General features: G+C 40.3%; 1 protein-coding gene and 2 long non-coding RNA genes across 6 annotated transcripts; all 3 read right to left on the reverse strand.

Moving 5' to 3' along the window:
- Positions 1–591: 591 nt before the first annotated feature.
- Positions 592–3,404, reverse strand: LOC121566168. Of its 4 annotated transcripts, none has more exons than XR_006660856.1 (4): positions 2,352–3,404; positions 2,178–2,234; positions 1,651–1,875; positions 592–1,512 (listed from the first exon to the last, which is right to left on the reverse strand). XR_006660856.1 is itself a non-coding variant. In XM_045220333.1 (4 exons), exons 1-4 carry the CDS (start codon positions 2,695–2,697, stop codon positions 1,298–1,300), a joined length of 840 nt encoding a protein of 279 aa, XP_045076268.1. In that variant the 5' UTR covers positions 2,698–3,404; the 3' UTR covers positions 592–1,297. The 4 variants fall into 4 exon arrangements, 2 of the variants coding, with proteins under 2 accessions (XP_045076268.1, XP_045076267.1); XR_006660855.1 differs by having other exon boundaries at positions 2,178–2,237; XM_045220333.1 differs by having other exon boundaries at positions 1,651–1,863; positions 2,178–2,243.
- A 592-nt stretch (positions 3,405–3,996) lies between these two features.
- LOC121566169 lies at positions 3,997–5,512 on the reverse strand. The gene is made up of 3 exons (XR_006000814.2): positions 5,481–5,512; positions 4,690–4,740; positions 3,997–4,343 (listed from the first exon to the last, which is right to left on the reverse strand). It is a non-coding gene; the product is annotated as an uncharacterized LOC121566169 (long non-coding RNA).
- A 9,290-nt stretch (positions 5,513–14,802) lies between these two features.
- LOC121560003 lies at positions 14,803–19,005 on the reverse strand. Its single transcript, XR_006660857.1, has 4 exons — positions 18,815–19,005; positions 17,381–17,544; positions 17,097–17,289; positions 14,803–14,842 (listed from the first exon to the last, which is right to left on the reverse strand). It is a non-coding gene; the product is annotated as an uncharacterized LOC121560003 (long non-coding RNA).
- Between the last annotated feature and the right edge of the window lie 7,422 nt (positions 19,006–26,427).

Genomic DNA, 26,427 nt, shown 5'->3' on the forward strand with positions numbered 1-26,427 from the left:
GCCCCATCGTACACACACACACACACACACACACACACACACACACATACGTGTTTATAGACAATATCAGGACTTATGACAAAAATGTGACATATTGGGACATGCCTTTCCCAAGGTCCAAGAGACCTGGGAATCAGAATAGTTTGGTCCCATGATTCTAGGAATACATCCATCTGTTGAGATTTTGTCTAGGGCTATATTTTGTTCAGACCTGATTTTAATAGTATATATGAGGACTTTTTCGGGTTCATGTGACATATAAGGCCCATAGCAACAGCAGCCCATAGATACACACTGATTTTCAGGTTTATGTGACTTATGAAGAACCTGTAAATAGGGTCTGTATTTGAACGTGGTTCCGGTTACATGTTGAAATGTCTGCATAAGAATCATAGGTGTACAATACTTAACTAAAGCTTTAAAAAAATTATTATAATAATCATGCTCACCAGATAGGTAACCTTCAACAGAAATGCCTATCCATGTTCACATAGCTCATAAATATAATATATTCTCAGTCTACTGTTTAAGTCGTATTATTGTTATTTATAACAATACATTTGCAGTCAATATTCATGTAAAAAAAGAGGGAACACTTTATGCCTTACTTTTATTGAGTGCCAGCGAAAATATGCAAATTAACAAATCAATTGAACACCCAGAATAGACCACCTACACTTTGCCTCCTTCCCTGCTATGCACAAGGCAGTAGAAATGGCATGTTTGAAATGAATGAGAAACTCTCTATTAAAGCATCCAGCTTCTATGAAACATGACAGTGTACATTCAGCTAACCTGTCTAAATAACATAGGGATTTACATCATAGTTACATAGTGCAAGTTACCATACACAAGGCCTGTTACAAGCACCCATTGAAATGGTAATAGTTTAACAGTAATTTAAACACCTTGCCACATTCAACAACTTGTGGTTAAGAACAAAGTGCTTCTGAAAACTTGGGAACAATAACAATCCCTTTAAGTACTGTTTATCTCTTTTCCCTGTCAATGAGAGCAGAGTATTAACCTATATCATCAACTGTTATCCCAAAAAAATGTGACCATTAGTGGCAAACATATGCTCATTAATAGCCCTCAATTATACATAAACATACAAACATGTGGGATCTACAGTCGAGCCTATGTGGCATGTTTGTACAAGAACCAACAATATAAATCATTTAAGGAAAATAAAATAATATGAACATGAAACCCACAGATATTAACACTATCTGAGGAGAAGCTGATTGAAATTGGAATTGAATGGTACCTGAGCTACAGTTGGCATGCTCTAGTTCTATCTATTCATCTTCCTTTTTAATGCTACATTTCTGTTGTGGATGTAGTATTTGATAGCAACCCAGTCTCTGTCTTTCAGAGCTACTGGCTCTGCTTGGAGGCAGGAGTCACAGTCCTTTTCACCTGGTATTCTGCAGCTTGTTATGAAATTAAGCAAATGCCACTCAACAGCTTTCACTTCATCACCTGTCCACTTGCTTCTCACCTTCACAGCTTTCATAAATGGAAACAAAATACAACTGATTAACAATGAGCTCTGCTAAAGTGACAAATGGAGGATATGATACAAAGCATTCTAGTTAGTAGTTATATGATGTTATCAATACATGTGAATACAAAATGCTTACTAACCTTGCTTTCCTTTGGAGCACTTTGAGGATGCTTGGGATGTGACTATTTTACCATGTCTTGGTTGTGTGTTGCTCATGTGTACGTTATCCAAGGTGGTTGACTCAGGAGAGCCCTCCATGTTGTCCAGGGTGGTTGACTCAGAAGTGCCCTCCATGTTGTCCAGGGTGGTTGACTCTGGTGTTTGCCTCAGAAGTGTCTGGTCCCTAGAAGTCTCTGTTGTTGAGCCTTTGCAAAGTAATAATGAATGTATTTATGTTCTATGAGCTTCATGACAATATGTTTGCTTGCTTGTATTATTCACTGTAAACAACCTCAATGTCAGGCAATATGCAATTCTACATTAGATATTAACTGATATTTGAGATATAAACATAAACTGATTGCAAATCCATAAATGTGGAATTACTTATCACCACCAATGTGATTGTTTAAAAACAGATAGAGGATCATTTCGATAATCCCCACAGAAATGTGCATTTATGTGACATAACTTAAAGATATTACCACATATATGCAAGTCAGGATACCTTTGCATTGATGTAGGTCAGCAATGGTTTCTTCACTGGAATCATCATCACTCATTTCTACTTCATCTGGTTGGGTAAAAACATTTACGGCCAATTATTTAAATTAAGGACTAACAACACTTATAATAGTTATATTTGAAGTGGCTAAAAACTATATTTCAAACAAAATGTTACCTTCAGGATTGACCTCAATGTCATCCAGCCCTTTCCCCTGCAGGTAAGGCAGTCTTCCTTTTTCGATTGCTATCAACAGTTTGCTGACTTTTGCGAGCTGCAGGGTACTCTCTGGAAGCCGATAGAATTCTCTATGGACACGGATGTCATGTCCTAGAAAGGTGGCAAGTTGATCCATTTCATTTTCTTTGAGGTTTAGTAGTGTGGACAAAGTGGCGACTTGTTTCCGCAATCTTGTTGAGGTGAGTGCCTCTGGGTTCTTTGCACCACATTTTTGCATACTTGCGAAAGCAGTCGGAGCCTCTGTAATGGGAAAGGACACATGGCCGTGCAAACATGTACACATTTTCTTTGTGGACTTGACACTCTTTTCTGCTTATCAAGAGGAGGTCCATAGCAGTGATCATGTCAGGGGTTAGAAGCACTGTACCTTTCTTGACCTTTTACCTCGAATCTCAACTCTCTCAAAGTGCTCTGCAAGCTTCCTCTCGAAGTCAGTAAGGCCCCTCACAATGTCTGGATTCAGCTCCGTAAGATCCCTGGATGTGAAAGACTGAAGCTCCATTTTTGAAACTTCCCCTTCCCTCCTTCTGTTAAATAGTACTACCTGCGTCAAAGTCACTTTAGCAAGATTTCCAAAGCTTTTGCTGTTGGGTTCTTCCTCAAGGTCCTTCATACACTTAGCACGCTCAGTAGCAAGAAACGTGTGCAGCACCGACACATCCTCTGTAAAGGGTAAAACCTGTGGTTTATTCCATTTGGCTTGTTGAAGTGTACCCAATGCGGCAGCTGAAATGGACTCTGTCCACTTTTTCTGATGTAAAGTGGCAAATTGCTTTGCAGACTCTGCAACAGCAGGGCGATTTGCAATGATGGCATTGCATTGAATAATGCCTGCAACTTTGGCTAAACTGTGTCCCAATTTCAAAGCCAATGATGGGATTTTATACGAGTTGCTTTCGACATCATAACCAGCAACATATCTTACTGCCTGTATCACATGGGGAAAGTTACAGGGCATAACAAGGACTTCGGTGCTCTTCAAAGGTGTTATAGCCCCTTGCCGTTATCAATAGTCTTGCCATCTCTCTAATTTTTTGCCGTATGTAGTCATTCCTTCTCTCATATGGTTTCCTGGAATTCAACAGTGACTCGCCGATACAAAGGAATTCAGTTTCACTCCTTACAACCGAGGAAACGTCATCCTGGTTCATTTCACAAGCAATCTTCCAAACAGTTTCCTTAACTGAGTCAGGTCTTGGTAAGTGCAGTTGAATCCGTTTTCGCCCAACTTGAGGCTCTCCCTCAACAGACTTTTTCGGGCAGTTTCTCACATGTCTCCATAGGGAATTTATTGCATACAGTCCTTCGCAAAATTTGCAGTGACGGTAGTCATCAGATGGTTTTGCATTACTAGGTATTTTACAGGCAACCATCTCTCCAGTGCCACAGCTTGCCACTTCAGTATTATGGTCAAAGTTTCATCTCTTCTTAAGAGAGCGTAACAACTCTCTTCTTTTGCGGGATCCTTTATTAAAACTGAAAGCCATTGCAACATCAGGCTTTTCACTGTGGATGGATTCGAGGTGTCTTGCCAATTTATAATTGGCCTTTTACAATAAAGACAAAATTGCTTCTTGTTGTACTTGCTTCCTTTTGCTGTTATTGACAAAGGTGTGACATTTATGGAGCTTTTCTGGTGTGATGTGTTCTCTGATGAATTGGCACTGCAGCTTATTACTGAAGTACAAGGATTGCTGCGCATCTTTGAATAACTTAATGTTCTTGGCTTCTCTGAACTGGTGGTACTATCCCCACTGTGTGCTGTAACATTCCCTAATGGTGTGTTCTCTGACAATTTGTGGTGGAGATTCTTTTCTGTGGTTTTATATTCCTTACTACAAGAACTTGTAGTACTTATAATAGAAGCATCCGAGGAATTGCCACATGAGACTGGAAGATAGTCTGCAGCATCCGAAGATTCATCAAGGTCTGAAGGAAAATGGAGAAAAAAAAGCATCTAATTCTGTCAATAACTTTATACATGTATTAATACCTAGGGTATCATACTCCCTACAGTACCATCACATTGTGCATAACACCTACATACTCACAGAAAAATGTATTCTAGTAAACTGATTGAAAGACCTCTGTCTCTCAGCTATCTCTTCTCATAACGATCCTCACAACGATCATGACGGCGCCTCAGATTTTGCAGATGGCGTTTTTTTCTAAGCTGTACAAATTTCTACAATGTTTCCTCACATCAAAAATACCACAATGTGTTAACAAAGAACATGAACTATTTTATCTAATGACAAGAATGCAGCTTTCTTACCTGCTTTGCAATAGGACACTGGAAGGGTACAATTCCACTGGACTTGCTTGCCTTGAATGAAATTATGAAGAACACAGTACCGTAACAGTAAATTAGGATATTATACATTATACTGTATGTGAAAATAATTTGGGTTAAGAAATTGACAATACTGTTTTATAGATGACATATAAATGAAAAAATGAATATGTGGATCTGGGGTTTTTAAGCAAGACTCTATAGAAATGGTTAAAACTGTACAATATCTGCTAACCAACAATATGAGGACCGTGTAACACACACACTCTACTCTGGTTGGGTCATACCATATCGGGGACGTCATCTGAAACACATTTACGTCTTGAACAGCCTTAGTACCAAATGAGGACTTGACGACTGAACACATCTAGAGTCAAGGTTCCTGACTTTGAGTTATCCTTTTGTTGTCAAAGAAAGCTCACAACCTTAAAAGTAATGTAAATGGATCAACTGCCATATAAATTAAATCACGCAAATTGATAAGAAATATGTTAAATGGGCAAAAACATTGCCCCAAAAATACAAAAACATAGGCATTAGAGAGAATAAAGATTAATTTTATGTTTTGAGGGGCGGTTAGTTCTGTCAAATGGTCGGGCTAATTTTGTTTACGTTATGATATCGAAACAAGTTATGGGAATGTTGATTTTGTGAACATTTTACACAAAAGGTTGGTTGTAATACAGTAAAAAGCCATTTAATTCATATTTTGGAATGAACTGAGACAACAATTTAATTTAAATAGAAAATATCTACAATAAATGTGTAATAACCTGTTGGAAGGATGAAGTGGATCTCTGTCTCACTTCTGGGTCTGCTGAAGGTTGAGCTGGGATCTTGTCACTTGGTGTCTGCAACGAAATACAACAATAACATGTCAGAAATATTGTGTTTTATAATATAGATCATATCTATTTAGTAAACTAATGATCATATTAAAGTTCAGTCACAATATATTCCTACCACCTGTCTATCATAATCGCCTTTGGGGTGAGACTCATTGCTGAGGTCAAGGGCTGCATTGACCACAGATGTTAGGAAAGATAATTAATATATGGATCTGGGCTTTTTATGCAATACTTTATAAAAATGGTTAAAACTGTACAATATCTGCTAACCAACAATATGAGGACCGTGTAACACACACACTCTACTCTGGTTGGGTCATACCATATCGGGACGTAATCTGAAACACATTTACGTCTTGAACAGCCTAATTACCAAATGAGGACTTGACGACTGAACACATCTGGAATCAAGGTTCCTGACTTTGAGTTATCCTTTTGTTGTCAAAGAAAGCTCACAACCTTAAATGTAATGTAAATGGATCAACTGCCATATGAATGAAATCACGCAAATTGATAAGAAATTTGTTAAATGGGCAAAAACATTGCCCCAAAAATACAAAAACATAGGCATTAGAGAGAATAAAGATTAATTTTATGTTTTGAGGGGCGGTTAGTTCTGTCAAATGGTCGGGCTAATTTTGTTTATGCTATGATATCGAAAGAAGTTATGGGAATTTTGATATTGTGAACATTTTACACAAAAGGTTGGTTGTAATACAGTAAAAAGCCATTTAATTCATATTTTGGAATGAACTGAGACAACAATTTAATTTAAATAGAAAAGATCTACAATAAATATGTAATAACCTGTTGGAAGGATGAAGTGGATCTCTGTCTCACTTCTGGGTCAGCTGAAGGTTAAGCTGGGATCTTGTCACTTGGTGTCTGCAACGAAATACAACAATAACATGTCAGAAATATTGTGTTTTATAATATAGATCATATCTATTTCGTAAACTAATGATCATACTCAGTTCGGTCACAATATATTCCTACCACCTGTCTATCATAATCGCCTTTGGGGTGAGACTCATTGCTGAGGTCAAGGGCTGCATTGACCACAGATGTTAGGAAAGATAATTCATATATGGATCTGGGCTTTTTATGTAAAACTCTATAAAAATTGTTAAAACTGTACAATATCTGCTAACCAACAATATGAGGACCGTGTAACACACACACTCTACTCTGGTTGGGTCATACCATATCGGGACGTAATCTGAAACACATTTACGTCTTGAACAGCCTAATTACCAAATGAGGACTTGACGACTGAACACATCTGGAATCAAGGTTCCTGACTTTGAGTTATCCTTTTGTTGTCAAAGAAAGCTCACAACCTTAAAAGTAATGTAAATGGATCAACTGCCATATAAATTAAATCACGCAAATTGATAAGAAATATGTTAAATGGGCAAAAACATTGCCCCAAAAATACAAAAACATAGGCATTAGAGAGAATAAAGATTAATTTTATGTTTTGAGGGGCGGTTAGTTCTGTCAAATGGTCGGGCTAATTTTGCTTATGCTATGATATCGAAACAAGTTATGGGAATTTTGATATTGTGAACATTTTACACAAAAGGTTGGTTGTAATACAGTAAAAAGCCATGTAATTTATATATTGGAATGAACTGAGACAACAATTTAATTTAAATAGAAAAGATCTACAATAAATATGTAATAACCTGTTGGAAGGATGAAGTGGATCTCTGTCTCACTTCTGGGTCTGCTGAAGGTTGAGCTGGGATCTTGTCACTTGGTGTCTGCAACGAAATATAACAATAACATGTCAGAAATATTGTGTTTTATAATATAGATCATATATATTTAGTAAACTAATGATCATATTCAGTTCAGTCACAATATATTCCTACCACCTGTCAATCATAATCGCCTTTGGGGTGAGACTCATTGCTGAGGTCAAGGGCTGCATTGACCACAGATGTTAGGAAAGATAATTAATATATGGATCTGGGCTTTTTATGCAATACTTTATAAAAATGGTTAAAACTGTACAATATCTGCTAACCAACAATATGAGGACCGTGTAACACACACACTCTACTCTGGTTGGGTCATACCATATCGGGACGTAATCTGAAACACATTTACGTCTTGAACAGCCTAATTACCAAATGAGGACTTGACGACTGAACACATCTGGAATCAAGGTTCCTGACTTTGAGTTATCCTTTTGTTGTCAAAGAAAGCTCACCACCTTAAAAGTAATGTAAATGTATCAACTGCCATATCAATTAAATCACGCAAATTGATAAGAAATATGTTAAATGGGCAAAAACATTGCCCCAAAAATACAAAAACATAGGCATTAGAGAGAATAAAGATTAATTTTATGTTTTGAGGGGCGGTTAGTTCTGTCAAATGGTCGGGCTAATTTTGCTTATGCTATGATATCGAAACAAGTTATGGGAATTTTGATATTGTGAACATTTTACACAAAAGGTTGGTTGTAATACAGTAAAAAGCCATGTAATTTATATATTGGAATGAACTGAGACAACAATTTAATTTAAATAGAAAAGATCTACAATAAATGTGTAATAACCTGTTGGAAGGATGAAGTGGATCTCTGTCTCACTTCTGGGTCAGCTGAAGGTTAAGCTGGGATCTTGTCACTTGGTGTCTGCAACGAAATACAACAATAACATGTCAGAAATATTGTGTTTTATAATATAGATCATATCTATTTCGTAAACTAATGATCATACTCAGTTCAGTCACAATATATTCCTACCACCTGTCTATCATAATCGCCTTTGGGGTGAGACTCATTGTTGAGGTCAAGGGCTGCATTGACCACAGATGTTAGGAAAGATAATTCATATATGGATCTGGGCTTTTTATGCAAGACTCTATAAAAATGGTTAAAACTGTACAATATCTGCTAACCAACAATATGAGGACCGTGTAACACACACACTCTACTCTGGTTGGGTCATACCATATCGGGACGTAATCTGAAACACATTTACGTCTTGAACAGCCTAATTACCAAATGAGGACTTGACGACTGAACACATTTGGAATCAAGGTTCCTGACTTTGAGTTATCCTTTTGTTGTCAAAGAAAGCTCACCACCTTAAAAGTAACGTAAATGGATCAACTGCCATATCAATTAAATCACGCAAATTGATAAGAAATATGTTAAATGGACAAAAACATTGCCCCAAAAATACAAAAACATAGGCATTAGAGAGAATAAAGATTAATTTTATGTTTTGAGGGGCGGTTAGTTCTGTCAAATGGTCGGGCTAATTTTGCTTATGCTATGATATCGAAACAAGTTATGGGAATTTTGATATTGTGAACATTTTACACAAAAGGTTGGTTGTAATACAGTAAAAAGCCATGTAATTTATATATTGGAATGAACTGAGACAACAATTTAATTTAAATAGAAAAGATCTACAATAAATGTGTAATAACCTGTTGGAAGGATGAAGTGGATCTCTGTCTCACTTCTGGGTCTGCTGAAGGTTGAGCTGGGATCTTGTCACTTGGTGTCTGCAACGAAATATAACAATAACATGTCAGAAATATTGTGTTTTATAATATAGATCATATATATTTAGTAAACTAATGATCATATTCAGTTCAGTCACAATATATTCCTACCACCTGTCAATCATAATCGCCTTTGGGGTGAGACTCATTGCTGAGGTCAAGGGCTGCATTGACCACAGATGTTAGGAAAGATAATTCATATATGGATCTGGGCTTTTTATGCAAGACTCTATAAAAATGGTTAAAACTGTACAATATCTGCTAACCAACAATATGAGGACCGTGTAACACACACACTCTACTCTGGTTGGGTCATACCATATCGGGACGTCATCTGAAACACATTTACGTCTTGAACAGCCTAATTACCAAATGAGGACTTGACGACTGAACACATCTGGAATCAAGGTTCCTGACTTTGAGTTATCCTTTTGTTGTCAAAGAAAGCTCACCACCTCAAAAGTAATGTAAATGTATCAACTGCCATATCAATTAAATCACGCAAATTGATAAGAAATATGTTAAATGGGCAAAAACATTGCCCCAAAAATACAAAAACATAGGCATTAGAGAGAATAAAGATTAATTTTATGTTTTGAGGGGCGAGTAGTTCTGTCAAATGGTCGGGCTAATTTTGTTTACACTATGATATCGAAGCAAGTTATGGGAATGTTGATTTTGTGAACATTTTACACAAAAGGATGGTTGTAATACAGTGAAAAGCCATGTAATTCATATTTTGGAATGAACTGAGACAACAATTTAATTTAAATAGAAAAGATCTACAATAAATATGTAATAACCTGTTGGAAGGATGAAGTGGATCTCTGTCTCATTTCTGGGTCTGCTGAAGGTTGAGCTGGGATCTTGTCACTTGGTGTCTGCAACAAAATACAACAATAACATGTCAGAAATATTGTGTTTTATAATATAGATCATATCTATTTCGTAAACTAATGATCATACTCAGTTCAGTCACAATATATTCCTACCACCTGTCTATCATAATCGCCTTTGGGGTGAGACTCATTGTTGAGGTCAAGGGCTGCATTGACCACAGATGTTAGGAAAGATAATTCATAAATGGATCTGGGCTTTTTATGTAAAACTCTATAAAAATTGTTAAAACTGTACAATATCTGCCAACCAACAATATGAGGACCGTGTAACACACACTCTACTCTGGTTGGGTCATACCATATCGGGACGTCATCTGAAACACATTTACGTCTTGAACAGCCTTAGTACCAAATGAGGACTTGACGACTGAACACATCTAGAGTCAAGGTTCCTGACTTTGAGTTATCCTTTTGTTGTCAAAGAAAGCTCACAACCTTAAAAGTAATGTAAATGGATCAACTGCCATATCAATTAAATCACGCAAATTGATAAGAAATATGTTAAATGGGCAAAAACATTGCCCCAAAAATACAAAAACATAGGCATTAGAGAGAATAAAGATTAATTTTATATTTTGAGGGCGGTTAGTTCTGTCAAATGGTCGGGCTAATTTTGTTTATGCTATGATATCGAAACAAGTTATGGGAATTTTGATATTGTGAACATTTTACACAAAAGGTTGGTTGTAATACAGTAAAAAGCCATGTCATTTATATATTGGAATGAACTGAGACAACAATTTAATTTAAATAGAAAAGATCTACAATAAATGTGTAATAACCTGTTGGAAGGATGAAGTGGATCTCTGTCTCACTTCTGGGTCTGCTGAAGGTTGAGCTGGGATCTTGTCACTTGGTGTCTGCAACGAAATACAACAATAACATGTCAGAAATATTGTGTTTTATAATATAGATCATATCTATTTAGTAAACTAATGATCATACTCAGTTCAGTCACAATATATTCCTACCACCTGTCTATCATAATCGCCTTTGGGGTGAGACTCATTGCTGAGGTCAAGGGCTGCATTGACCACAGATGTTAGAAGAGACCCATGGGGCGGCGCCCATGGTTCAGCGTCGTCCAGGGTAGGGGAGGGAATGACCGGCAGGGATGTAGCTCAATTGGTAAGCATGGCGTTTGCAATGCCAGGATTGTGGGTTCGATTCCCATGGGGGGCCAGTATAAAAAAATTATGTATGTACTCACTAACTGTAAGTCGCTCTGGATAAGAGTGTCTGCTAAATGACTAAAATGTAAATGTAATGTAAATGAAAGATAATTCATATGTGGATCTGGGCTTTTTATGTAAAACTCTATAAAAATTGTTAAAACTGTACAATATCTGCCAACCAACAATATGAGGACCGTGTAACACACACACTCTACTCTGGTTGGGTCATACCATATCGGGACGTCATCTGAAACACATTTACGTCTTGAACAGCCTTAGTACCAAATGAGGACATGACGACTGAACACATCTAGAGTCAAGGTTCCTGACTTTGAGTTATCCTTTTGTTGTCAAAGAAAGCTCACAACCTTAAAAGTAATGTAAATGGATCAACTGCCATATCAATTAAATCACGCAAATTGATAAGAAATATGTTAAATGGGCAAAAACATTGCCCCAAAAATACAAAAACATAGGCATTAGAGAGAATAAAGATTATTTTTATATTTTGAGGGGCGGTTAGTTCTGTCAAATGGTCGGGCTAATTTTGTTTACACTATGATATCGAAACAAGTTATGGGAATGTTGATTTTGTGAACATTTTACACAAAAGGTTGGTTATAATACAGTAAAAAGCCATTTAATTCATATTTTGGAATGAACTGAGACAACAATTTAATTTAAATAGAAAAGATCTACAATAAATATGTAATAACCTGTTGGAAGGATGAAGTGGATCTCTGTCTCACTTCTGGGTCTGCTGAAGGTTGAGCTGGGATCTTGTCACTTGGTGTCTGCAACGAAATACAACAATAACATGTCAGAAATATTGTGTTTTATAATATAGATCATATCTATTTCGTAAACTAATGATCATACTCAGTTCGGTCACAATATATTCCTACCACCTATCTATCATAATCGCCTTTGGGGTGAGACTCATTGCTGAGGTCAAGGGCTGCATTGACCACAGATGTTAGGAAAGATAATTCATATATGGATCTGGGCTTTTTATGTAAAACTCTATAAAAATTGTTAAAACTGTACAATATCTGCCAACCAACAATATGAGGACCGTGTAACACACACACTCTACTCTGGTTGGGTCATACCATATCGGGACGTCATCTGAAACACATGTACGTCTTGAACAGCCTAATTACCAAACGAGGACTTGACGACAGAACACATCTGGAATCAAGGTTCCTGACTTTGAGTTATCCTTTTGTTGTCAAAGAAAGCTCACCACCTTAAAAGCAACGTAAATGGATCAACTGCCATATCAATTAAATCACGCAAATTGATAAGAAATATGTTAAATGGACAAAGCATTGCCCCAAAAATACAAAAACATAGGCATTAGAGAGAATAAAGATTAATTTTATGTTTTGAGGGGCGGTTAGTTCTGTCAAATGGTCGGGCTAATTTTGTTTACGCTATGATATCGAAACAAGGTATGGGAATTTTTATATTGTGAACATTTTACACAAAAGGTTGGTTGTAATACAGTAAAAAGCCATGTAATTCATATATTGGAATGAACTGAGACAACAATTTAATTTAAATAGAAAAGATCTACAATAAATGTGTAATAACCTGTTGGAAGGATGAAGTGGATCTCTGTCTCACTTCTGGGTCTGCTGAAGGTTGAGCTGGGATCTTGTCACTTGGTGTCTGCAACGAAATACAACAATAACATGTCAGAAATATTGTGTTTTATAATATAGATCATATCTATTTCGTAAACTAATGATCATACTCAGTTCGGTCACAATATATTCCTACCACCTATCTATCATAATCGCCTTTGGGGTGAGACTCATTGCTGAGGTCAAGGGCTGCATTGACCACAGATGTTAGGAAAGATAATTCATATATGGATCTGGGCTTTTTATGTAAAACTCTATAAAAATTGTTAAAACTGTACAATATCTGCCAACCAACAATATGAGGACCGTGTAACACACACACTCTACTCTGGTTGGGTCATACCATATCGGGACGTCATCTGAAACACATGTACGTCTTGAACAGCCCAATTACCAAACGAGGACTTGACGACAGAACACATCTGGAATCAAGGTTCCTGACTTTGAGTTATCCTTTTGTTGTCAAAGAAAGCTCACCACCTTAAAAGCAACGTAAATGGATCAACTGCCATATCAATTAAATCACGCAAATTGATAAGAAATATGTTAAATGGACAAAAGCATTGCCCCAAAAATACAAAAACATAGGCATTAGAGAGAATAAAGATTAATTTTATGTTTTGAGGGGCGGTTAGTTCTGTCAAATGGTGGGCTAATTTTGTTTACGCTATGATATCGAAACAAGTTATGGGAATTTTGATATTGTGAACATTTTACACAAAAGGTTGGTTGTAATACAGTAAAAAGCCATGTAATTCATATATTGGAATGAACTGAGACAACAATTTAATTTAAATAGAAAAGATCTACAATAAATGTGTAATAACCTGTTGGAAGGATGAAGTGGATCTCTGTCTCACTTCTGGGTCTGCTGAAGGTTGAGCTGGGATCTTGTCACTTGGTGTCTGCAACGAAATACAACAATAACATGTCAGAAATATTGTGTTTTATAATATAGATCATATCTATTTAGTAAACTAATGATCATATTCAGTTCAGTCACAATATATTCCTACCACCTGTCAATCATAATCGCCTTTGGGGTGAGACTCATTGCTGAGTTCAAGGGCTGCATTGACCACATATGTTAGGAAAGATAATTAATATATAGATCTGGGCTTTTTATGCAAGACTCTATAAAAATGGTTAAAACTGTACAATATCTGCTAACCAACAATATGAGGACCGTGTAACACACACACTCTACTCTGGTTGGGTCATACCATATCGGGACGTCATCTGAAACACATTTACGTCTTGAACAGCCTTAGTACCAAATGAGGACTTGACGACTGAACACATCTAGAGTCAAGGTTCCTGACTTTGAGTTATCCTTTTGTTGTCAAAGAACGCTCACAACCTTAAAAGTAATTACATTTACATTTAACATTTAGTCATTTAGCAGACGCTCTTATCCAGAGCGACTTACAGTCAGTGAGTACATACATAATTTTTCATTCATACTGGCCCCCTGTGGGAATCAAACCCACAACCCTGGCGTTGCAAACGCCATGCTCCACCAACTGAGCTACATCCCTGCCGGCCATTCCCTCCCCTACCCTGGACGACGCTAAGCCAATTGTGCGCCGCCCCATGGGTCCCCATGGGTCCCCATGGGTAATGTAAATGGATCAACTGCCATATAAATTAAATCACGCAAATTGATAAGAAATATGTTAAATGGGCAAAAACATTGCCCCAAAAACACAAAAACATAGGCATTAGAGAGAATAAAGATTCATTTTATGTTTTGAGGGACGGTTAGTTCTGTCAAATGGTCGGGCTAATTTTGTTTACACTATGATATCGAAACAAGTTATGGGAATGTTGATTTTGTGAACATCTTACACAAAAGGTTGGTTGTAATACAGTAAAAAGCCATTTAATTCATATATAGGAATGAACTGAGACATCAATTTAATTTAAATAGAAAAGATGTACAATAAATGTGTAATAACCTGTTGGAAGGATGAAGTGGATCTCTGTCTCACTTCTGGGTCTGCTGAAGGTTGAGCTGGGATCTTGTCACTTGGTGTCTGCAACGAAACACAACAAGAAATATTCTGTATTATACTCTATCTAATCAGTGTATACAGTTGAAGTTGGTAGTTTACATACACTTAGGTTGGAGTCATTATAACTCGTTTTTCAACCACTCCACAAATTTCTTGTTAACAAACTATAGTTTTGGCAAGTTGGTTAGGACATCTACTTTGTGCATGATACAAGTAATTTTTTTCAACAATTGTTTACAGACAGATTTTTTCACTTATAATTCACTGTATCACAATTCCAGTGGGTCAGAAGTTTACATACACTAAGTTGACTGTGCCTTTAAACAGCTTGGAAAATTCCAGAAAATGATGTCATGGCTTTAGAAGCTTCTGATAGGTTAATTGACATCATTTGAGTCAATTGGAGAGGTGTACCTGTGGATCTATTTCAAGGCCTACCTTCAAACTCAGTGCCTCTTTGCTTGACATCATGGGAAAATCAAAAGAAATCAGCCAAGACCTCAGAAAAAAATTTGTAGACCTCCACAAGTCTGGTTCATCCTTGGGAGCAATTTCCAAACGCCTGAAGGTACCACGTTCATCTCTACAAACAATAGTACGCAAGTATAAACACCATGGGACCACGAAGCCGTCATACCGCTCAGGAAGGAGAGCGTTCTGTCTCCTAGAGATGAATGTACTTTGGTGCGAAAGGTGCAAATCAATCCCAGAACAACAGCAAAGGACCTTGTGATGATGCTGGAGGAAACAGGTACAAAAGTATCTATATCCACAGTAAAACAAGTCCTATATCGACATAACCTGAAAGGCCGCTCAGCAAGGAAGAAGCCACTGCTTCAAAACCGCCATAAAAAAGCCAGACTGTGGTTTGCAACTGCACATGGGGACAAAGATCGTACTTTTTGGAGAAATGTCCTCTGGTCTGATGAAACAAAAATAGAACTGTTTGGCCTTAATGACCATTGTTATGGTCTGGTTCATCCTTGGGAGCAATTTCCAAACGCCTGAAGGTACCACGTTCATCTCTACAAACAATAGTACGCAAGTATAAACACCATGGGACCACGAAGCCGTCATACCGCTCAGGAAGGAGACGCGTTCTGTCTCCTAGAGATGAATGTACTTTGGTGCGAAAGGTGCAAATCAATCCCAGAACAACAGCAAAGGACCTTGTGATGATGCTGGAGGAAACAGGTACAAAAGTATCTATATCCACAGTAAAACAAGTCCTATATCGACATAACCTGAAAGGCCGCTCAGCAAGGAAGAAGCCACTGCTTCAAAACCGCCATAAAAAAGCCAGACTGTGGTTTGCAACTGCACATGGGGACAAAGATCGTACTTTTTGGAGAAATGTCCTCTGGTCTGATGAAACAAAAATAGAACTGTTTGGCCTTAATGACCATCAATATGTTTGGAGGAAAAAGGGGTAGGCTTGCAAGCCGAAGAACACCATCCCAACCGTGAAGCACGGGGTGGCAGCATCATGCTGTGGGGTTGTTTTGCTGCAGGAGGGACTGGTGCGCTTAACAAAATAGATGGCATCATGAGGAAGGAAAATTATGTGGATATATTGAAGCAACATCTCAAGACATCAGTCAGGAAGTTAAAGCTTGGTTGAAAATGGGTCTTCCAAATGGACAATGACCCCAAGCATACTTCCAAAGTTGTGGCAAAATGGCTTAAGGACAACAAAGTCAAGGTTTTGGAGTGGCCATCAAAAGCCCTGACCTCAATCCTATAGAAAATGTGTGGGCAGAACTGAAAAAAGCGTGTGCGAGCAAGGAGGCCTACAAACCTGACTCAGTTACACCAGCTCTGTCAGGAGGAATCGGCCAAAATTCACACAACTTATTGTGGGAAGCTTGTGGAAGGCTACCCGAAACGTTTGACCCAAGTTAAACAATTTAAAGGCAATGCTACCAAATACTAATTGAGTGTATGTAAACTTCTGACCCACTGGGAATGTGATGAAATAAATAAAAGCTGAAATAAATAATTCTCTCTATTATTATTCTGACATTTCACATTCTTAAAATAAAGTGGTGATCCTAACTGACCTAAAACAGGGAATTTTTACTTGGATTAAATGTCAGGAATTGTGAAAAACTGAGTTTAAATGTATTTGGCTAAGGTGTATGTAAACTTCCGACTTCAACTGTATATATATATAAAGCGGTGACAACATACATGCAAGAAGGGACATGTATTTATATATTTTATAATTCTTTGACAGATCCTATACATTATAATATATCAAAGCAGATTTACTTACCAGAGCACGTCATGGCCACTGAGATTATCCATAATCATAGGTTATTTCACTCTCTGCTTGGATGTTTTCAATAGCAAACAAGCAAAGATGAGGTTTACATTGGACTATCATCTTTTTCATTTAGCAATTTGGGGACCTGTGGGCATCATTTACCAGCCTCCCCAGTGAACCATCTTCGCAGGATGCATCTATGCTAAAATTGAAGAAGGAAACAGATTTACGTTTTCTCCACAAAACATATAAACATATAGAGATTAACTGATGTCTTATAGGGTTTTACTTACCACCATGAGCCATTGTTCCATTCAAAATCAAACAAGAAAGCATTTTTGCTTTTCCGTATACTTCCCCTGCCTCTTGTCCCGTTCATATTGCGATATAAACTCCCCACGGTACTCGAGGACAAATGATCCCTTTTCAATTGGTGCTGAGGCAAATACACCACGTGCTGATGTAACAAAGTTAAGAACTTAGTATCAAGTAATACAGTTCAAATTAGGTTAATGAATTGCAGTTTATCAGACCCATTTAGCCTGCTTATCAATGTGTATGATTTAATATTTAGGGGAAATATCCATTGCAGGGGTGCAAACTGGTAAGGACCCAAAAAGGTGTCAACATTCAAAATACATTTTGTCTGAAAACTATGAAATCACGAGAACGTATTTTATGTTGGATTTAATGACAGATCTACAGCTAAAAACGGAAAAAGCCGAAACAATGGCGTTAAAGCAAAAAGAGATGTGATCCCAGGTAAGGTTCCAGCAGTTATCACCGCTAGACCTGCAGTGACTTACATTTACATTTTAGTCATTTAGCAGACGCTCTTATCCAGAGCGACTTACAGTTAGTGAATACATATATATATTTTTTATACTGGCCCCCCGTGGGAATCGAACCCACAACCCTGGCGTTGCAAACGCCATGCTCTATCAACTGAGCTACATCCCTACCGGCCATTCCCTCCCCTACCCTGGACGACGCTGGGCCAATTGTGCGCCGCCCATGAGTCTCCCGGTCGCGGCCGGCTGCGACAGAGCCTGGATACGAACCAGGATCTAGTGGCACAGTTAGCACTGCGATGCACCGACTTGCACCGCTGAGTCTGCCTTTGACTCCCCGCTTTAGACCGCTTTATTGCAGACTTTGTATTTAAGGACATTAGCGTACACAAAAAAGTCCCAAATCACACAGGCAGGGATTACGCACCCACTCGTGTTGTGAACATGATTCTCTGTCGGTAGGTCTACTCGGCGGTGCATTTTCGCTGTTAACTTGAATGGTGCCGTATTTGTTCTACGCGCTGATACGCATCATTCACATGTATTGTACATTTTTATCATTTAAATGCTTCTACATTCCGTTTATTGATGGGGTTGTTATGATCAAATGTTTAAAAAAAAATTGAATTTAAATCACATTACCGGCTTTCACACATAGCACGAACGGTCTGCCGACTGGCCAAGGAAATTACCACCAATATCACACATTCTAATAGAAGTTGGGAGGTGTAGTTCATAAATCTTGAATATTTTTCCCCATCCCCCAACTGCTTGCAAAAGAATCACAACATAACTTCTGAAATTGGATGTTAAAGCCGTATGTGTCTAATGCAGCGGTACGCAGTGATTTTTTCACTTGTGTAAGAATTGAATGTGTTTCAAATGACATCCCAATATGGTATGACCCAATAAGTGTAGCGTGTGTGTATAACATACCTTTATAGTCATTGATCCATTTGACTTTATAACAAGGCTTGTCACTTCCAGAAATAATAAAATGAATAGCCTCAGCCTCAGGACTAAGTCTGGCTCTTCGTTTTGACATGCTCTTCAATTGCCCATGTGCTCCTCAACTAGAAAACATCTACATTGGATGACAAAAAGTCAGCGAGACAAATACAGAAAAGACTAATATTTGATTTGAATTGAATAAGGATATATCAAATGGTATTAGTCTGCCTTTAGTCATATCGTGCTCATGTTCTTACTAATGCAGTATCCGGTTAGCTTATTAGGCTAACCGATCAGTGCAAACCTTATGCAACTGCAATCACAATAGCAATCTTTTCACAGTAAGCACAGTAAGCAATCTTAACACCTTCAAAGATATATACTGTTATAAAAGTATAGTACTGTAAACTCTACAAATAACATTATCTGAACTGAACAACCAATATCATCACTTTGGCTTTAAATGGAAAAACATGATAGTGCTAAGTAACATTTACATTTACATTTACATTTTAGTCATTTAGCAGACGCTCTTATCCAGAGCGACTTACAGGAGCAATTAGGGTTAAGTGCCTTGCTCAAGGGCACATTTACATCATTTAGCAGACGCTCTTATCCAGAGCGACTTACAAATTTGTGCATTCACCCTATAGCCAGTGGGATAACCACTTTACAATTTTTTTTTTTTTTTTTTTTTAGCTAGCTAGCTTCGTGCTACACCCGGCACCACCGAAAACAATGCTAACCTACAATAACTACCCACAACAGCCCACGATGCCTAACTATGACACCATAGCTAACTAGTATGCTAGCATCCAATAACACACAGTTTAGCACCAATACTTGGTTACAACAAACTACCAATAGTGTGTTAACACACTAAACAGATAATTAGTGTCCGTGTCTAGTTCCTTTCATAAGGCAGCAATAATTAAACGTTGGCTAGCTAGCACAAATATATTGTATTTAGCTGCTACAGTACAGTTAGCTGGTCGTGTTGGCTAGCTAGCAATGGCTACTGTGTTGACTTAGTTTGAAAAACGGCTAGCTAGCTAGCTTCGTGCTACACCCGGCACCGCCGAAAAACAATGCTAACCTACAATAACTACCCACAACAGCCCACGATGCCTAACTATGACACCATAGCTAACTAGCATGCTAGCATCCAATAACACACAGTTTAGCACCAATACTTGGTTACAACAAACTACCAATAGTGTGTTAACACCTTAAACAGATAATTCGTGTCCGTGTCTAGTTCCTTTCATGACGCAGCAATAATTAAACGTTGGCTAGCTAGCACAAATATATTGTATTTAGCTGCTACAGTACAGTTAGCTGGTCATGTTGGCTAGCTAGCAATGGCTACTGTGTTGACTTTGTTTGAAAAACGGCTAGCTAGCTAGCTTTGTGCTACACCCGGCTACTTACAATACTACCTACAATACCTAACTACAACTACCTACCTACAATCTAAATACATGGTTTAAGCTTTACTCAACACCATATAAGAAGCCAAGCTTACCTCCTGCTAGAGAAAACACAACCTCTCCCGACCACAGCTACCTACTTGTGGTCAAGAACACTTAAATGTAAGAACAGCTTAGATAATAACTATCTCTTTAGTTGTAAATGAAGAAAAATAAATGTATTACCTTCATTTCTCTTGCACTTCTTCCAGTTCTGAATTTTCCATGTGGCAAAAGTCCTTTTCATTCCTTTCAGCTAATTTGCTAACATTAGCTTATCTGGCTAATTGATGCTAAATTACGTTTTTATTTGAGGGATTTAGGGGGATTTTTATGATAATAAATAAATAATATGCCATTTAGCAGACGCTTTTATCCAAAGCTTAGTTATAGTTGACTATGATGACATGTATTATGTGTATTCAAGTAAATCTATCTTGAATAGTTGGAAAGTGTGCTCAAACAAAATCAGGATATGTCTTGTAACTAAAGTGTGTCACATGACTAAAGTGTGTCACGTGACTAAAGTGTGTTTAAAGTGTGTTAATGTTCCAAAACTGACCACTAGGTGGCGTATTCACAGGTGAGCAAAAAGCGTAAACACACACACACACTTCAAATCATGAGATTGTGAAATTTAAAGACTTTTCAGATTTTTGGTTTAGGGGCATTCTATGGTCGTCTAGAACACTGTAGTGAGCTCGGAAAAATGAGGACTCCAAAAATGTCCTCATATTTCCAAGCGTCCTGACATTGAAGGTGAGTTGTCATAAAATTGTCTTCATATGTCACCAAAACGAGTACACACACACACACACACACACACACACACACACACAAACACAAACACAAACACACACACACACACAGCAGCCACATTGTAGCCACTTCTTAAAATGCATTAATCTGCCAGAGACGACTCTGCTACGTTGCTAAACAACTCCTGTGTTGATCCATAAGTGCTGATTGCATTAGTGCCTAATAGCATGCCGCCCACAAGGAGTTGATTTAAGGAAAGTAGAGGAAGAAAAGTATTTATGTTCTTGGCTTTCGCTATGATTGCAGTTAGCAGCAATCTGCTACAGGACAGATTACTGATCGTATCTGTTCTCGCTTAACGCTGGTCCTGGGGACCCACAGGATGAGCACTGAGCAGGCTTATTCCAGCCCAGCTTTAAGACCTGATTCAACTAATCAAGCTTGATGATAAGTTACTTAGTTGAATCAGTTGTGTTAGTGCTGGGCTGGAACCCTGCTACCCTTCTTGGCTCACCCCCAGTACAAAGACTGAAGAACACTGTGCGTGCGCTGTGTCTGTTGTCTGTGTACTCAATAATGTAACTTCTTCCAGGATGACAAGCTGGGACGCTACAGCTCAGAGCATCTGATTGATTGGCTGCTCTGTCCTCCTCCATCAAAGGCTCCAGCACTTTCCTTACCAGCTCCGTGCTCAATGACACCTCATGTTAGTACACCTCTTGTCACCTCTTGAAGGTTTTACTTGCAATGATTGTGATACATGGTTGTTTTACCTTTATTTTAGTTGAATACATTGGTTGTAAGAGTGTCTGTTAAATGTATTGTCTCTGTAATGTAAGCACCTGGTTGTATACCTGGTTACTGGTTACATACCTGGTTACATACAGTACAGTTCAAACGTTTGGGGTCACTTAGAAATGTCCTTGTTTTCGAAAGAAAAGCAATTTTTTTGCCCATTAAAATAACATCAAATTGATTAGAAATACAGTGTAGACATTGTTAATGTTGTAAATGGCTATTGTAGCTGGAAACTGCTGATTTTTAATGGAATATATACATAGGCGTACAGAGGCCCATTATCAGCAAAACCATCAGTCCTGTGTTCTAATGGCATGTTTTGTTTGCTAATCCAAGTTTATCATTTTAAAAGGCTAATTGATCATTAGAAAAACCTTTTGCAATTATGTTAGCACAGCTGAAAACTGTTGTGCTTATTTAAAGAAGCAATAAAACTGGCCTTCTTGAGACTAATTGAGTATCTGGAGCATCAGCAATTGTGGGTTCGATTACAGGCTCAAAATGGCCAGAAACAAATAACTTTCTTCTGAAACTCGTCAGTGTATTCTTGTTCTGAGAAATGAAGGCTATTCCATGTGAGAAATTGCCAAGAAACTGAAGATCTCGTACAACGCTGTGTACTACTCCCTTCACAGAACAGTGCAAACAGGCTCTAACCAGAATAGAAAGAGGAGTGGGAGGCCCCGATGCACAACTTAGCAAGAGGACAAATACATTAGTGTCTAGTTTGAGAAACAGACACCTCACAGGTCCTCAACTGGCAGCTTCATTAAATAGTACCCGCAAAATACCAGTCTCAACGTCAAAAGTGAAGAGGCGACTCCGGGAGGCTGACCTTCTAGGCAGAGTTGCAAAGAAAAAAACATATCTCAGAATGCCTATCTTAATCTTTTATTTTTATTGGCCAGTCTGAGATATGGCTTTTTTTTTTTCTTCTTTCACACAGTGTCAGAGTGGTGTGTGTAGATGAGTGGAAGGAATCAAGCGCAGGAACCAGGATGACTTCAACCGTTTTTTTAGTAACGTTCAAACACGTGAACAAAATAGTCGCCAACCCAACCGGGTGGCGCAAAACAATTACGCACAAACACAGTGCGAAATACACAAGAAAAGCGACGCAGTGCTGAACTCTCGGGACAAGCAACAACGAGAGAAATGTAACCATACAGAGGCAGTCTGACAATAAACAATCACGCATAACACCTGACCCAAACAAACAAAACTAAATAGGGAACATCATCAAACACAAACAAGGGACAGGTGTTACAAAGAGACAAAACCAAACGAACAAGAAACATAGAACGGTGGCAGCTAGTACTCCGAGAGCGACGACCGCGAAGCCTGCCCGAACAAGGAAGAGGAGCAGCCTCGGCCGAAACCGTGACAGTACCCCCCCTTGACGCGCGGCTCCAGCCGTGCGCCGACCCGGGGCTCGGGGACGACCCGGACGACGCTGGAGCAGGGCGCGCAGGATGACCCCGATGGAACTCGGTCAGCAGGGACTGGTCCAATATGTCCCTCCTTGGCACCCAGCACCGCTCCTCCGGACCGTACCCCTCCCACTCCACGAGATATTGAAGACCCCCATCCGGCGTCTCGAATCAAGGATGGACCTCACGGTGTGCGCCGGAGCCCCCTCGATGTCCAACGGGGTGGAGGGAGTCTCCTCAATCTCAAAGTCCTGGAGTGGACCAGCTACCACCGGCCTGAGGAGAGACACATGGAACGAGGGGTTAATATTCTTGTAATCAATAGGTAGTTCTAACCTGTAACTCACCTCGTTCAATCTCCTCAGGACTTTAAAGGGCCCCACAAACCGCCGACCCAGCTTCCCGGCAGGGCAGGCGGAGGGGCAGGTTTCTGGTTGAGAGCCAGACTCGATCTCCAGGTGCGTACACTGGCCCCTCACTGCGGTGTAGGTCGGCGCTCGTCTTCTGTCGGCGTATGGCACGCTGCAGATGGACGTGTGCAGCGTCCCACGTCTCCTCCGAGCGCCGCACCCACTCATCCACAGCGGGGGCCTCGATCTGGCTCTCATGCCATGGTGCCAGAACCGGCTGGTACCCTAATACACACTGAAAAGGGGTTAGTTGGGTGGAGGAGTGGCGAAGAGAGTTCTGTGCCATCTCGGCCCAGGGCACATATCTCGCCCACTCCTCCGGCCGGCCCTGACAGTATGACCTCAGAAACCTACCCACATCCTGGTTCACACGTTCAACCTGCCCATTACTCTCCGGATGGTAACCCGAGGTAAGGCTTACCCGAAACCCCCAACCGTTCCATAAATGCTCTCCACACTCTGGAGGTGAACTGGGGGCCTCGGTCAGACACTATATCCTCGGGTACCCCGTAATGCCGGAAGACATGGGTGAACAGAGCCTCTGTGGTCTGTAGGGCAGTGGGTAGACCCGGCATGGGAAGGAGACGACAGGCCTTCGAGAACCGATCCACAACGACCAGGATGGTAGTATTCCCCTGTGAGGGGGAAGGTCGGTAACAAAATCCACCGAGAGGTGGGACCAGGGTCGTTGTGGAATAGGCAGGGGTTGTAACTTACCCCTGGGCAAATGTCTGGGCGCCTTACACTGGGCACACACCGAACAGGAGAGACATAAATCCTCACATCCCTAGCTAACGTTGGCCACCAGTACTTCGTGCTAAGGCAGTGCACTGTCCAGCCGATACCCGGATGGCCAGAGGAGGGGGACGTATGAGCCCAACAAATGAGGCGATCGCGTACCTCGAAGGAACGACGTCCGACCCACTGGACACTGTGGAGGACTCGGGTCGGTGCGTAGCCGCCCGCTCGATCTCGCCATCAACCTCCCACACCACCGGTGCAACCAGACAAGACTCTGGTAGTATGGGCGTGGGCTCAACGGACCTCTCCTCCGCGTCATACCGCCGAGACAGAGCATCTGCCTTCCCGTTCTGGGACCCAGGGATGTATGTGATCTTAAACACAAACCCGGGCTAGAAACATAGTCCAGCGGGCCTGGCGAGATTCAGTCTCCTAGCTGCCCGGATGTACTCCAGGTTACGATGGTCAGTTAGAATGAGGAAAGGGTGTTGAATGCAAAGTCCTGGGCGCTCCTCATCCCCTGTCGGAGGTAGAACAGACGCTCCCCCGTCGCCTTCCCCTCTGGTGGATGGTCAAACACAGCACGGAAGCGGCGGGAGAACTCCGCATAGTTAGTGGTAGCGGCGTCCATTCTCCTCCATTCAGCGTTGGCCCACTCCAACGCCTTGCCGGTGAGACAGGAGATGAGGGCTGAGACGCTCTCGTGTCCCGAGGGCGCCGGGTGTACGGTGGCGAGGTAGAGCTCCACTTGCAGCAGGAACCCTTGACACCCGGCAGTGGAGCCGTCGTACGCCCTCGGGAGCGAGAGCCGAATCCCACTGGGTTCCGGAGATGAGGCAGGAGGACTGACCGATGGGGATGGTTCGGTTCGTGGGGGCGTGGGTACCCGCTGGTTTCCCATCGGTGAAGAGTGTTCATCACCCCTCCAGGGCATGACAGACCTGGTTATACGATCCTCCTGTCCACGAAGGCGTTCCTCCATCCCGGCTGTTGGCGCGGTCGCTCCTGCTGATTCCATGGATTGATGCGTGATTCTGTCAGAGTGGTGTGTGTAGATGAGTGGAAGGAATCAAGCGCAGGAACCAGGATGACTTCAACCGTCTTTTTTAGTAACGTTCAAACACGTGAACAAAATAGTCGCCAACCCAACCGGGTGGCGCAGAAACAATTACGCACAAACACAGTGCGAAATACACAAGAAAAGCGCACGCAGTGCGAACTCTCGGGACAAGCAACAACGAGAGAAATGTAACCATACAGAGGCAGTCTGACAATAAACAATCACGCATAACACCTGACCCAAACAAACGAAACTAAATAGGGAACATCATCAAACACAAACAAGGGACAGGTGTTACAAAGAGACAAAACCAAACGAACAAGAAACATAGAACGGTGGCAGCTAGTACTCCGGAGACGACGACCGCCGAAGCCTGCCGAACAAGGAAGGAGGAGCAGCCTCGGCTGAAACCGTGACACACAGTTGTGGTTCTTGAGTTAATTAAGCAATTAACATCCCATCATGCTTAGGGTCATGTATAAAAATGCTGGGAAGGCCATGATGTTGGCCATTATTTGGCTACCATGGCTATGCCCCCATAGGATGACAATGCCCCCATCCACAGGGCAGGAGCGGACACTGAATGGTTTTATGAGCATGAAAACGATGTAAACCATACGCCATGGCCGTCGCAGTCACCAGATCTCAACCCAATTGCACACTTATGGAGCGCGCCCAAGACAGCGTTTTCCACCACCGTCAACAAAACACCAAATTATGGAATTTCTTGTGGAAGAATGGTGTGGCATCCCTCCAAAAGAGGTCCAGACACTTGCAGAATCTCTGCCAAGACGCATTGAAGCTGTTCAGGCTCGTGGTTGCCCTATTAAGACTCTTTATGTTGGTGTTCCCTTTTATTTTGGCAGTTACCTGTTCATCAACAAGCCTTACATGTATTCAACAGCTATCTCTATCCAGCACCCTGGTTACA

This window comes from Coregonus clupeaformis, unplaced genomic scaffold, assembly GCF_020615455.1.
Source record: "Coregonus clupeaformis isolate EN_2021a unplaced genomic scaffold, ASM2061545v1 scaf3589, whole genome shotgun sequence".
Lineage (NCBI taxonomy): Eukaryota > Metazoa > Chordata > Actinopteri > Salmoniformes > Salmonidae > Coregonus > Coregonus clupeaformis.

Coding starts and splice junctions, on each gene's coding strand:
- LOC121566168 (XM_045220332.1), bottom strand. CDS start 2,697: ATGTGTACATGTTTGCACGGCCATGTGTCCTTTCCCATTACAGAGGCT. Junction 1,876..2,177: donor TGACCTACATCAATGCAAAG/GTATCCTGACTT, acceptor TACTTTGCAAAG/GCTCAACAACAGAGACTTCT. Junction 1,513..1,650: donor GTGCTCCAAAGGAAAGCAAG/GTTAGTAAGCAT, acceptor CATTTATGAAAG/CTGTGAAGGTGAGAAGCAAG.